At 35.7% G+C, this 14093-nt stretch overlaps 1 protein-coding gene across 3 annotated transcripts in view; it reads left to right on the forward strand.

The window, feature by feature from the left end:
• Window positions 1–14093, forward strand: part of ATM (ATM serine/threonine kinase) — a 126101-nt gene that overhangs the window by 44235 nt on the left and 67773 nt on the right. For all 3 annotated transcript variants that reach the window (XM_087433661.1, XM_087433660.1, XM_014785193.2), the window contains 6 exons: window positions 601–774; window positions 1900–2069; window positions 3012–3258; window positions 5839–5954; window positions 6991–7117; window positions 7594–7793. In XM_087433661.1, the coding sequence (XP_087289787.1) occupies window positions 601–774; window positions 1900–2069; window positions 3012–3258; window positions 5839–5954; window positions 6991–7117; window positions 7594–7793 (1034 nt within the window). The remainder of the gene's footprint in view (window positions 1–600; window positions 775–1899; window positions 2070–3011; window positions 3259–5838; window positions 5955–6990; window positions 7118–7593; window positions 7794–14093) is intronic.

Here is a 14093-nt window from a genome sequence, read left to right on the forward strand (position 1 = left end):
AAAGGAATTAGGTCTTTACGTTTTCTTGTACCAAAAAACAGAACTAGGATCACTGAGTAGCAGAGTTTTCTAAATGTGAAGTGAAACTTCTATCAAGTATAGCTAGTCAAAAAATTTATGCATCTCTTGGGATATTATAATGATTGATCATTAAACTAAAAACATATATCATTCTGTCTAGTTGAATTATTTTATTGGGTTTTTTTAATAATATGTATGACAATATTTTGAAGAGTATACAGAGCTATACATTAGGGTATCATAATGATCATAAGCATCTTAAGAAGTATATGTGGTAGTTGAAGAGAAGCTTTTAATCTCTTACCTTCTTACAGTTTCTTTCTTTTTTTAAGTGCTTTATACTTCACTGAAATGTTTGGAAATTCTTTCCGTAAGATCTTATCAAAAGCAGTTTTTCCTACTCTAGAAATTTTGATATTTTCTCAAAATCTCTACTTTCAGCTCCATCACTGTAGGATTTAAAACTGTTCACTGGCTGTTTAGCTGTTGTCATGATATACTTTGATTTTAGCCTGCTTGGTTTATTTGTACTGTTTAAATATTTACATTACATTGTTGTTTTTAAAAATTCTTTTGAAGTCCCACGAAGCTGAGAACCCTGAACTTTTGGATGATATTTATAATAGAAAAGCTGTTTTACTGATGATGATAGCTGTGATTTTATACTGTAGCCCTGTCTGTGAGAAACAGGCTTTGTTTGCCTTGTGCAAGTCTGTGAAAGAGAATGGATTAGAACCTCACCTCATTAAAAAGGTACATGTAGATGAATATCTTTTATTATAATCTTCCTTGGATAACTTTTAAACAATTTAAAAAGTTAAAGCTAGATTTTTAAAGTGGCACTTATTAGGGACTTGGAGACAGTTTTATTTTTCAAGTTTGGAATATTGGAAAGCAATAACTCTCTTTAAATAATATATTCACTTATATGCAGTGTCATTTCTTACATTCAGTATAAGAGCATTTCACAAGGCATTTATTGAACTAACAAGGACGAATGACCTCTCAGCACGCAGACCAGGCCCTCTGGAATAGCATTTATTGAGGGAAACACATAGAGAAAAGAAGAGTATCAAGTGTTTTGCCTGGTGGCTTCTGGGGCAGGACAGTGGGATCTAGCAGGACCAGAAGTCAAATTTTAGAGCTGTGACGCCTTTAAGTTGCATGATTAGAGAAGGAAGACTAGGGTCCAGCCTTGCAATTACATCAGCACAGTGTTGTAGAATGTTCACCTCTGCTCTGTTCCACCACCTCAGCATTCATGGTTTGGGAAGTTCCAAACCCCCTACAATCTTTCCGTTGTAGATTTTTACATGATGAAACAGTGATAGATCAGTGGCCTGATAGGCCATTTAGCATTCTACCAACATGGTTTCCATGGAACTTCACAATAGTAGGCCAATCTATAGGTAATCAATCTTAGACAAGTTAACCTTTTACCTCTCAGTATTAAAATAAAAAGTTGCTTTTTTTTTTGAGTATACTATTATACTACCTAATTATTAGTATAGGTGGAATATAGCATTTGGATTTTTCTCATTTGCATATAGGACTGAGAAGAATTATTATTTTACTTTAGATCTTCCTTTGAAGCATAACCACATGTTGAAAATTGCAACGTTTTTATGTTTTTATTCATTTAACATTTATTAAGGGTTTGCTCTGTGCCAAGCCCTGTGCTAGTTATATTAAATACATTTTTCTCACTTAGTCTTGCTGAAGTAGATACTTTCATTATCCCCGTCTCTTAGATGAGGAAATCAAGGTATAGATAAGTTAAATGAATGCTTCAAAGTCATACTGTAAATAAATATTAAGGATTTAAATGATTTATTATTTTGTTTTCTTAAAACATTGACTTATTTTTTATTTGTACAGGTTTTAGAGAAAGTTTCTGAAACTTTTGGATATAGAAATTTAGAAGACTTCATGGCTTCTCATTTGGATTATCTGGTTTTCGAATGGCTAAATCTTCAGGATAGTGAATACAGTTTATCTTCTTTTCCTTTTATTTTATTAAACTACACAAATGTTGAGGATTTCTTTAGGTAAGTTTACATATGGCACATGTGAAATATGTTTAATTTAAAAATAGGTAATAATGTTTGGCAATCCCACCCACCCCCCCCCCCCAACTCCGACACACACACAGAAGTGGGAGGCTGTATAGTATGAGAGGCAGGACAGCTTGTTTTAATGAAACTGTATTGAAGGGAATCGCCAGATTTTGGATCTGGTCCTACCTATGCCAATAACTAGCCATGTGAATTTAGGTAAGCCACATAAACACTCTCTGGGCCTTGGTTTTTTAATCTGTAAAGTAAGGAAGTTACCCAAGGAGATGTTTAAGGTCCCTTTCAGCTTTAAAGTTTGATAATCTTCCGTATAAAAAATCAAAGATAAAACTAGTGGCTGATTATTTCTGCTTTGTTTTTCTTTTCTGTTGCTTGACTGTAGGCCATTTAGTTATTGTTTCTATTAGATTTAAAGTTTAATGTAAAAGTATTCATTTTGCTAACTCTAACTCTGGAGAAGAAAATTTTGAAACTGAAGAGGTTTAAATAACTAAAGAGTAATGTTTAGGTATCAGGATGATGAGAAGGCAGTTTATAATTGTTTAGTGGTCCTTATTCATTAATTTTGGCAATAACAATATTTACATTTATTCTTTGAATTCACAAATTGCTTTTCATTATATAATAATTTTGCATGAATTGATTATGCAGAAGAAATAAATATATATTCAATCCCCACTGTTTTTTGACCACAGAATTAGGGTGGTATATTCTAAGATCTCTATTTTTTTTTTTAGTGTGACTATTTAGAATTTACTTCATTTCTCCATTTGTAAAATTAGGTGAAGTGCTTAATGATCTAGATGAGGTTATACTCTAGTGGTTATTAAAGCATTTTATTATTTTAACAACTATATTAAAAAATTTTACTTTGAGAAGTTATATATAACATACAGTTTAAATTTTTGGTTTTAGATCTTGTTATAAAGTTTTGATTCCACATCTGGTGATTAGAAGTCATTTTGATGAGGTGAAGTCCATTGCTAATCAGATTCAAGAGGATTGGAAAAGTCTTCTAGCAAACTGCTTTCCAAAGATTCTTGTAAATATTCTTCCTTACTTTGCCTATGAGGGTACAGGAGACAGTGGAATGGCACAGCAAAGAGAGACTGCTACCAAAGTCTATGATATGCTTAAAGATGAAAACATATTAGGAAAACAGGTATGGCTTCAACTTTTACCTACTTTTTATTCCCTAATTGATCTGAAATATAACTTTAAAATTTTAAGGCTATTTATTCATCATTTATTCAGTTAAATTTAATATGTGGTGATCATGATTTAGTGTAGGCAATCCATGAATTTTGTTGTTGTTATACGGTGTTCTGTCCTTTTTGACCGGCTTTTAAATGAAATGTTTAAAATCAGAAATTAAAAAAAGCAACATTGGAATAATTTTGTTGCTTTTTCCTGTAAAAATTTTTCTTTAATTGGCAGTAATACATGAATGCAAGCTGATTGTTGAATTCAAGCAGTACTGAACAATGTATAGAAAATCTTCCTTACTTCCTCTTCAGTCTCATCAAGCCCTTCACTTTTCAAGTGAAAAGTACAATCCCAAGTTCCCATACCTTGCTCTTTCTTTTTTCCATGACACTTATTACCTTCTAACAGATGATATAATTGACTTATGAATTATGTTAATTGTCTTTTATCAGTCTTCTCTCTAAGTACTGTGAAGGTAGGATTTTTTTCTCTTTTCTTTTTCTTTTATGCTGATATATCCCAACCACCTAGTATATATTGAGTACTCATCATTTGATCAAAGATGGAGTCAAGTGAAAAAGGATCTGACAACTTCTGTTTGTTTTATAGTGATTTATATATATATCCAAAGTTATTTGAAGCAACTTATATTAAAACATGTATATAAACTTTTTTTAAGGTCACAGAGGATTGGTCACTCCAATTGTTTTTCTTTTTTTTTAATGTAAGTAAGGGATGACTAACCAAGCTTGGTTAACATTAGAATTACAATTGGTAAACTTCAGGAGATTCTTTTTTTGGTTGCCCAGTTATGTGTACTGAACCAAGAAATGGAACATCAAGTCTCTAGTTGCTTAGGTGGACCCTTGCCAGTCAGAGCTGGTTGTTAAGTCTTTTGTCTGGAGGCAAATGGTGAGCAGAGGAGCTCCTTTCCCAGAAGACAGTTGGAACAGAATGTAGGCACTCTAAAGGGTATGGAATTTATGAGAGACACTCTTCCTCTACCCCCTCCCACCCAAACTCCCAGCTTAGACTTCTAAGCAAGCCCAATCTTCCTCTTCTTTTTTGCGTATTCAAACCAAAAGATAGCACTTTTCAGAGTAGGAATAAGTCTAGATGGGAAAAGTGGTTGCATTGAACCCTGATTAAAACACCAGTCTCAAGAATGGAAAGAGGCCAAAATTAAATAATAATTTCTTAGCTTCTTGGTTAAAGACATAAATTAAATACTTGTTAGTTTCAATTTAGCATTAAGTTGTTGTTATAAGTTAATTTTTTTGTTTCTCTAATATGTACTTTCCCTGAATCAATCTTCTAGATTCTCTTTTCTGTGGATAGGTGTTGGTACAACTTTTATCTGTCTTTTAGTCTTCTAAAACTGTCAGTTGTTGAATGCCTAAAGTGTTTATTGTTACAAGATTGTTTAGCTATACCTAGGCATCTGAACAATTTATATGTACCTTAGCTAAACATTGCAGACTAGCTTATTAGAGAATCCTATGAAACTAGTGAAGATAGTTATCATCTTATGTGCAAGGAAATTCATTAATTTTTCCTCTGATATTAACCAGACTTCGCCAATTTGTCCTTACTTATCTCAGATATACTTTGAAATGAGACTGGGTTTTTAAAAGGGGGAAACGTTGGAAATGACATGGATAACTGATGTGTAAGCCTGAGGGAAAGGCTAGGATCTTTGCATTAGATTTCTTTCTTGTCACATTCCGAAATATTTTTGTTATTAGAAAGTATGCTTCCAGACCTTCTTGTGAATTAAGTAAATCAGCCATATGCCTTTTAGTTCAGACCACTGCAATTTCTTATTTGCAGAGCTAATAAATCCACCTTTTAAAACTTCACAGTTCTCATTCATGTGGCTGAGGTATAATGTAGCAGACGCATTCTTTATATTTAGAGAATTTATGCCCTGTGTGAGGCTACCTGTAGCAGGCAGTGGATTGATGAGGAGTCTGCTCCTGTCGGGGAGACTGGTAGTCTACTCTTGATGACAGGAGATGTGGGTAGCAGCTAGCCTTAGAATTTGGGATATCAACTAGGTAGAAATCTGGGGAGAAGTCATTCAGAGAACAAAGAGATGATTATTGCTAGTCAGTGGGAATTCTTACTAGTAAAGTTTGATAAGTGAGATCAAGTTCCCAAGTAAGTCAAGAGTAAAATGCAGATTGAGGAGAATATAGATCAGTGGGGAATTTGGTTGGCAGGAAAATTAGTAGGTTGAGGAATTGAATGCTGGACTGGAAGCCTTAGTCAATTAAAATTATTCTTTAAAGAGTCAGATTAAGGGAGTCTTATTTCGTATGATTTCCCTACTTTCCTCTCAGCCTGCAGGTTGGCTGCATAGCAGAAGAAAGTAGAGTTAGCTGTATGTCTTGCGGATCTTAGGTCTTTGGTCATCTATTTCCTTCCATAGTCACTGAATAATTTTGGAAATGAGGCAATAATGTTAGCCCCTTGAGCTGTCTAAAAGGTCACAGACATAAAAACTTAAATATATTTTAATTTTGTATCTTTGCAGATTGATCATTTATTCAGTAGTAATTTACCAGAGATTGTGGTGGAGTTATTGATGACGTTACATGAACCAGCAACTTCTGGTGGCGGCCAAAGCACTGACCTCTGTGACTTTTCAGGGTATGGGTATCTTAAACTTAGAGAATTAGCTACAATTTCAGAAGTTCCTTGGCGCATTTTTTGGTTGATGCCTTCAAATGAATTAGCTACAATTTCAGAAGGTCCTTGGCAGATTTATTGGTTGACATTTTCAAATGTCTATTTCAGTTTTTAGGCGTGTATTCTGCTTTTAAATTGTTTCTTTAAAAATAACTACCCTTGAATTGAAGTAATTACCTGTCTGCTTCTACTGTAGCCTCTCCACAGTAATTGCCTTTTCTCATTGACCACCTTGTTTGCAAATCCAATGACCTTTCTCTTCTCAATCTTTCTGTAATATTCGAGCATTGTGACATTTGTTGTCTCTTGAAATTTTCTTCTTCGTGACACATTATTCCTTGTTCTCTTCTCCTTATCTATGACTTGCCTTTCTAGATCACCTTTTCTTTATCATGCTCCTTAGCTATCAGAATCTTAGTGTACCATAATTTAATTTAGATGTGAAATCCCTTTGGTTGTATATGAATGTTAGAGTTATTTTCCCAGCTTGATTGAAAGCTACTTGAAAGCACTCTTTACTATTTTTACATGCCCTATAGTGCTAGGCACATAAAATAGTAATAATATCTTCCAAAGTACTTTTACATATATAATTTCATTTGATATAAATAGTGTTTGATTGCTATGTCTTAAAATACTGTTGCATTTACAGTACTAGCGTAGAGCTGTAATTCAGACCTGAAGTGGAGTGATACTAAGGCTCATTTGTGGAACTGCCATTAACTTTATAAAAGATTTTTTAAGCAAATAATTTAAAATTGATTAAGTCATAGAGGGTAAAGGTATTTAAATATTCTGATTGATTTGTATAGACTGATATGTCATTTGTGATTTTATTAAAAGTCTAGTTTTTCAGTAGGAAAATAATTTTAAAACTTGGGGTTATTATAATCTAAGTTTCCTTTTTGGAAGTTCACTGGTCTATCAACAAAATATATATTTGTCTTGATAATTTTGTTCTGAATATGATGACTGCACTTTTTCCTATAACTCTTAGAGATTTGGATCCTGCTCCTAATCCACCTCATTTTCCATCACATGTGATTAAAGCGACATTTGTCTATATCAGCAATTGCCATAAAACCAAGCTTAAAAGCATTTTAGAAATTCTTTCAAAAAGCCCTGTAAGTATACATTACTAGTATAACAACTGAAGAGAGAATTTCTTCTTTTTCAGCTAGAAAATCTGTGTAAGTGCATCTTAAAGAGAAAAAGTAAACAATTGGAAAATTCATCTGACTAAATTAAGAAAAAACACTCATTTACAGGTGTATATCTTGGTATTTTACTTGTCAGTATTAATTGAAATATGTTACATATGAGGTCTGAATTTTGTGATATTTTAATCGTATATTAGCTCAGGGAATATATATATATATTTTAAGAATATGCTATTTATTTATAGTTTACTCCCTGAAAACTAAATAAATTGACAATAGTTTTTTTAAGTTTAAGATAGTAGTTTTCTTAATGTAATATTTTGCATTTGATATCAAATCCAAAATTCTGTAATTTAGTTATTTTGAATATAAAGTATGTGTATTATAGCTAAGTATATGTGATTAGACAGGCTTTTACTAAATATGTCTTTATTTTCTAGGATTCCTATCAGAAAATTCTTCTAGCCATATGTGAGCAAGCGGCTGAGACAAATAATGTTTATAAAAAGCACAGAATTCTTAAAATATATCACCTGTTTGTTAGCTTATTACTGAAAGATATAAAAAGTGGCTTAGGAGGAGCTTGGGCCTTTGTTCTTCGAGATGTTATTTACACTTTGATTCACTATATCAACAAAAGGTAAATATTATATTCGGGCCAATATATAAGTAGTTTTTCTACCCTGTTATCTTAATTGAAAATATATATGTTTTTAAGAGGTGGAAGCCAGAGTACTGTTTTCTGAATTTTGCTTTTTGATATATATTGTATCTACCTTTTTTTTCTTTTTTGAGGAAGATTGGCCCTGCGCTAACATCTGTTGCCAGTCTTCCTCTTTTTATTTTTTCTCCCCAAAGCCCCAGTACGTAGTTGTGTATCATAGCTGTAGAGCTGTAGCTCTTCTATGTGGGTTGCCGCCTCAGCATGGCTTGATGAGCAGTGAGTAGGTCCAGTCCAGGATCCCAACTGATGAACCCCGGGCCACCAAAGCAGAGTGCACGAACTTAACCACTATGCCACAGGGTCAGCTCTACCTATTATTTTTTAAAAATTGCATTACTACCTCTCCAGCTCTAGAAATCTTAAGTATTTCAACATTTTAAAATAAATATTCTGATTTTAGGTGACCTGAAATATATATGTTACTATAGCAGTTCTGGTCACCAATTCCAATGTTTGTGTGGTGGGGTTTGGGGGTTTCCCACATACATCCAAGGAGTTCTCCAGACACTAGCTGATGTCCCACAATTCAACTCAATTCTGACATTGTCTACCCAGAGGTAATGTCAGATCCCACAGGTGAAGGGCTCAGTCCTACAAGACTGCCCCCCACCTCAGATGCCAGTCACAAGCCCAGGTTATCACCAACTGGAGATTGGTCCCCTTCCTTGATTAATTTGCTAGAATGGCTCACAGAACTCAAGAAACCCATTTGCTCACTAGATTACCAGTTTATTATAAAAGGATGTAACTCAGGAACAGCCAGATGGAAGAGATGCATCCGGCAAGGTGTGGGGAAAGGGCACAGAACTTCCGTGCCTTCTCCAGGCGCTCCACTCTCCCCATATCTGCACATGTTCACCAACCCAGAAGCTCCAGGAATCCTGTCCTTTTGGTTTTTATGGAGGCCTCATTACATAGGCATAATTGATTAAATCATTGGCCGTTGGTGGTTTGTTCAACCTCCCACCCTCTCTCCCCTTCCCAAAGGTCAGAGGGGTGGGACTGAGAGTACCAACTGTCTAATTATAGGGTTGGTTCTCCTGGCAACCAGCCTCCAAGTCACAGGTGCTTTCCCAAAGTCACCTCATTAACATAACAAAAGACACCTTGATTGCTCTCATCGAAGGAAATTCCAAGAGTTTTAGGAGCTCTGTGCCAGAAATGGAGGCCGAAGACTAAATATATATTTCTTATTATAAATCACAGTATCACAGTTACTATAGATTTTGGGTTGTATGTTAAAGTTAGCAACTCTGTTCCTTTCCATTGATTTTAATGATCTTTCTATTATTTGTTTTCTTATTATTGGATAATGTTGCTATCAAATAAATATTTCTTCAAGCACATGAAGACTATCTACTTCTGTTTTGTTTTCTCATATTTTTCTTTTTGGCTTTTTTAAAATATCTTATAATTTTTATTTTTATTTAAATTATGTATGTATAGTTATTCAGTCTTTTTCATTCACAAATCTTTTGTTTTTTTATTATGGTAAAATATATAACATGATGGGGGGCTGGCCCGGTGGCTTAGCGGTTAAGTGCGCGCGCTCCGCTACTGGCGGCCCGGGTTCGGATCCTGGGTGCGCACCGACACACCGCTTCTCCCGCCATGCTGAGGCCGCATCCCACATACAGCAACTAGAAGGATGTGCAACTATGACATACAACTATCTACTGGGGCTTTGGGGGAGAAAAAAAGGAGGAGGATTGGCAATAGATGTTAGCTCAGAGCTGGTCTTCTTCAGCAAAAAGAGGAGGATTAGCATGGATGTTAGGTCAGGGCTGATCTTCCTCACACACACACACACACACACACACAAAATAAATATATATATATATATATAACATGAAATTTGTCATTGTAACCATTTTGAATGTCCAGTTCACTGATATTAATTACAGTCATAGTGTCGTGCAACCATAACCACTAGCTATTTCGAAAACTTTTTCATTACCTCAAACAGAATCTTTGTGCTTATTAAGCAACAACTCCACATTCCCCTTTCCCGCCAGCCCCTGATAACCTCTAATCTATTTCCTGTCTGTATAAATTTGCCTATTGTAGATATTTTGTATAAGTGGAATTATGAAATATTTGTCCTTTTCTATCTGGCTTGTTTTACTTAGCATAATGTCTGCAAGTTTCATCCGGCACGTATCAGAACTTCATTCCTTTTTATGGCTGAATAATATTCCATTGTATATATATGTACCACATTTTGTTTATCCATGCCTCTGTTGATGAACACTTGGGTTGTTTCCACCTTTTGGCTATTGTGGATAATACTGCAATGCACATTGGTGTACAGGTATCTTTTTGAGTGTCTGTTTTCAATTCTTTTGGGTATATACATCTAGGAGTGACATTGGTGGGTCATATAATAATTCCCTGTATAGCTCTTTGAGGAACTGCCAAACTGTTTTCCACAGCAGCTGCACCATTTTACATTCGACCTGCAATTCACAAGAGTCCCAATTTCTCCACATCCTTACCTGCACTTCTTACTTTCTGTTTTGATTATAGCCATCATAGTGGGTGTAAAGTGCTATCTCATTGAGGTTTTGATTTTGCATTTCCCTAATGACTAATGATGTTGAACGTCTTTTCATATGCTTCTTGACTCTTTGTGTATCTTCTTTGGAGAAATGTCTGTTCAGGTCCTTTGCCCTTTTTTTTTTTTTTTTTTTTTTTGTGAGGAGGACTGGCTCTGAGCTAACATCTGATGCCAATCCTCCTCTTTTTTGCTGAGGAAGATTGACCCTGCACTAACATCCGTGCCCATCTTCCTCCACTTTATTTATTTATTTATTTACTTATTTTTGTGAGGAAGATTGGCCCTGGGCTAACATCTGTGCCCATCTTCCTCTATTTTATATGGGACACTGCCACAGCGGCTTGACAAAGTGGTGTGTCGGTGCGCACCCAGGATCTGAACCTGTGAAACCCGGGCCGCCAAAGCAGAGTGTGCATACTTAACTGCTACGCCACCAGGCCGGCCCCCCATCTTCCTCCACTTTATATGGGTTGCTGCTACAGCATGGCTTAACCAGTGGTGCGCCAGTTCGCGCCTGGGTTCCGAACCAGTGAAACCCAGGCTGCCGAAGCAGAGCCTGTGCACTTAACCGCTGTACCACCGGGCAGGCCCCTTTGCCCAATTTTTTTAATCGGCTTGTCTTTTTGTTCTTGACCTGTGGGAGTTCTTTATATATTGTGGATATTGAACTCTTAATATATGATTTGGAAATATATTCTGGATATTGAACTTTCATATATGATTTGCAAGTAGTTTCTCCCATCCTGTAAATTGTCTTTTCACTTTCCTGATAATGTCTTTTGATACGCAAAAGTTTTTAATTTTGATGAAGTCTGATTTATCTATTTTTTCTTTTGTTCCTCATGCTTTTGGTGTAGTACGTAAGAATCCATTGTCAAATCCAAGGTCATGAAGATTTACTCCTATGTTTTATTCTAAGAGTTTTATGGTTTTTTTTTTTTTTTTAAAGATTTTATTTATTTATTTTTCCCCCAAAGCCCCAGCAGATAGTTGTCTGTCATAGCTGCACATCCTTCTAGTTGCCGTATGTGGGACGCGGCCTCAGCATGGCCAGAGGAGCGGTGCGTCGGTGCGCACCCGGGATCCGAACCCGGGCCGCCGGCAGCACAGTGCGCGCACTTAACCGCCAAGCCACGGGGCCGGCCCAAGAGTTTTATGGTTTTCCTCTTATATTTAGATCATTGATCCATTTTAATTTTTATATGTGGTATGAGGTTCAACTTCATTCTTTTGCATGTAGAAATCTAGTTGTTCTAGCACCATTTGTTGAAGATGCTATTGTTTCCTCATTGAACGGACTTGGCACCCTTGTCAAAAATCAATTCGCCATTGATGTATGGGTTTATTTCTGAATTCTCAATTCTATTCCATTGGTCTATCCTTATGCCAGTTACCATGCTGTGTGGATTACTGTAGCTTTAAAGTAAGTTTTGAAATTAGGAAGTGTGAGTCCTCCAGTTTTGTTCTTTTTCAATATTGTTTTGGCTATTTGGGGCCCCTTGCAATTCCATGTGAATTTGATGACCAGCTTTTCTATTTATGCAAAAAAAGCAGTTGGAATTTTGATTGAGGTTGCATTGAATATGTGATAATTTACAGAGTATTGACATCTCAACAATGTGTTTTCCAATCTGTGTACACAGGATGTCTTTCTGTTCATTTGTACTTCTTTAGTTTCTTTCATGCATGCTGTATAGTTTTCAGTGTACAAATCTTTTACATCCTTCGTTAAATTTATTCTCAGATATTTAATTCTTTTAGGTGCTGTTGTAAATGGCATTACTTTCTTAATTTCTCTTTCAGATTGTCATTGCTGGTGTATAGAAACACAGTTGACTTTTTTATGTTGATCTTGTGACCTGCAACTTTGCTAAACTTGTTTGTTATTGCTAGTAGATTTCTTTTGGATTCTTTGGGAGTTTCTATATATATGTGTATATATATATAATTATGTCATCTATAAATGTAGTTTTACTTCCTTTCTAATTTGGATGCCTTTTATTTCTTTTTCTTGTCTAGTTGCTCTGACTAAAAGTTCAGTACAATGTTGAATAGCAGAAGTGAATGTGGATATCCTTGTCTTATTCCTGATCTTATTGGGAAAGCTTTCAGTCTTTCAATATTGATTATGTTGTTAGCTGTGGATTTTTCATAAATTACATTTATTATATGGAGAAATTCCGGTCTATTCATGTTTTTCTGAATGTTTTTAGCATGAAAGGGTGTTGGATTTTGTCAGATACCTTTTTTGTGCCTTTTGAGATGATCATGTGACATTTTCCCTCATTCTATTAATGTGATGTGTTACATGGATTGATTTTCTTATATTGACCCACTCTTGCTTTCCTGGGATAAATCCTACTTGCTCATGGTGTATAACCTTTTAATATGCTGTTAGATTCAGTTTGCTAGTATTTTGTTGAGGATTTTTACATCTATATTCATAAGGGGTATTGGATATTATTTTTCCTTTATCTGGTGTCTTTATCTGGATTTGGTATCAGAGATGCTGGCCTCATCACATGAGTTAGGAAGTGTTCCCTCCTATTCTGTTTTTTGGAAGAGTTTGAGAACAATTGGTGTTAATTCTTCTTAAGTGTTTGGTAGTGTTCTTCAAGTCTTGCTTCGTTTTTAATGTAGGTGTTTGCTACTACATGTATTCCTCAGCACTGCCTTTGCTGCATCCCATAAGTTTTGGTATGCTGTTTCTTCATTTTCATTTGTCTCTAAGCTCTTTTAGCATATTTAAGACAGTTGTTTGAAGTCTTTGTCTAGTAATTCCAGTATCTGAGTTTCCTCAGGAACTGTCAATCCATATATTTTATTCTTTTGAATGGGCCACGCTTTCCTATTTCTTTGTATGCCCTGTGTTTTTTTGTTGAAAGCTGGACATTTTTCTATTGTAATGTGGTAACTGTGGAAATCAGATTTTCCCCTTCTCCAGGGTTTGACTTTTTTTGATTGTTGAAGGCTGTAATAGTCCATTTGTTTCATAAGTTTACTCAACTGTCTTTGCAGAGAGTATATTCTTTGCCATGTATGGTCACTGAAGACTGTTCTTTAACTTTTGTTCAGGTAGCATTTTGACAGAGATTTCCTTGAATGCTGGGAGCCAGAGAGAGAGAGAGAGAGAATCTTTCCTAGTCTTTGCAGATGGGCTCTGTGTAGGACTCTCCTTCAGTACTTAGCCAGGCTTGCACTGAGCTTAGGGATCAGCCCAAAGTGAAAACTTACGGTCTTCTCAGGTGTCTTTTGAGCAAGCATCTTAGCATGGGCATGAGTGTAGCTTTCTAAATTCCCCAAATATGTGGGTGATTCTGAATGCTCTAATTTCCCAAGGAAACTCTCTCCCCAGCTTTTCATTCTGGGCTTTAAGTAGTCTGTTGTGTGTCTCAACAATAATCTTTTGCCCCAGGCAGCTGTAGGTTGTTGGTGAGCCTTACAATGTTTCCTAGCAATGCTCACAGCTTTTTCAGCCTGGGGGAGATCCAAGTTAGGCAAAACAGAGCTGAGCACCTTACATCAGTCCTTCAGGTAGCTCTCAGACAGGTTTAGAACAGACATACACCATAATTTGTCAATAAGGTCTGCTCTGCTCCCTCTGGATCCAAGGACCAGGTTCCCACATTGGGGATGGGGACTGCAGTTTTCATGACCAG

The sequence above is a fragment of the Ceratotherium simum genome, chromosome 7 (assembly GCF_057802395.1).
Source record: "Ceratotherium simum simum isolate JZ-2026a chromosome 7, ASM5780239v1, whole genome shotgun sequence".
NCBI lineage: Eukaryota > Metazoa > Chordata > Mammalia > Perissodactyla > Rhinocerotidae > Ceratotherium > Ceratotherium simum.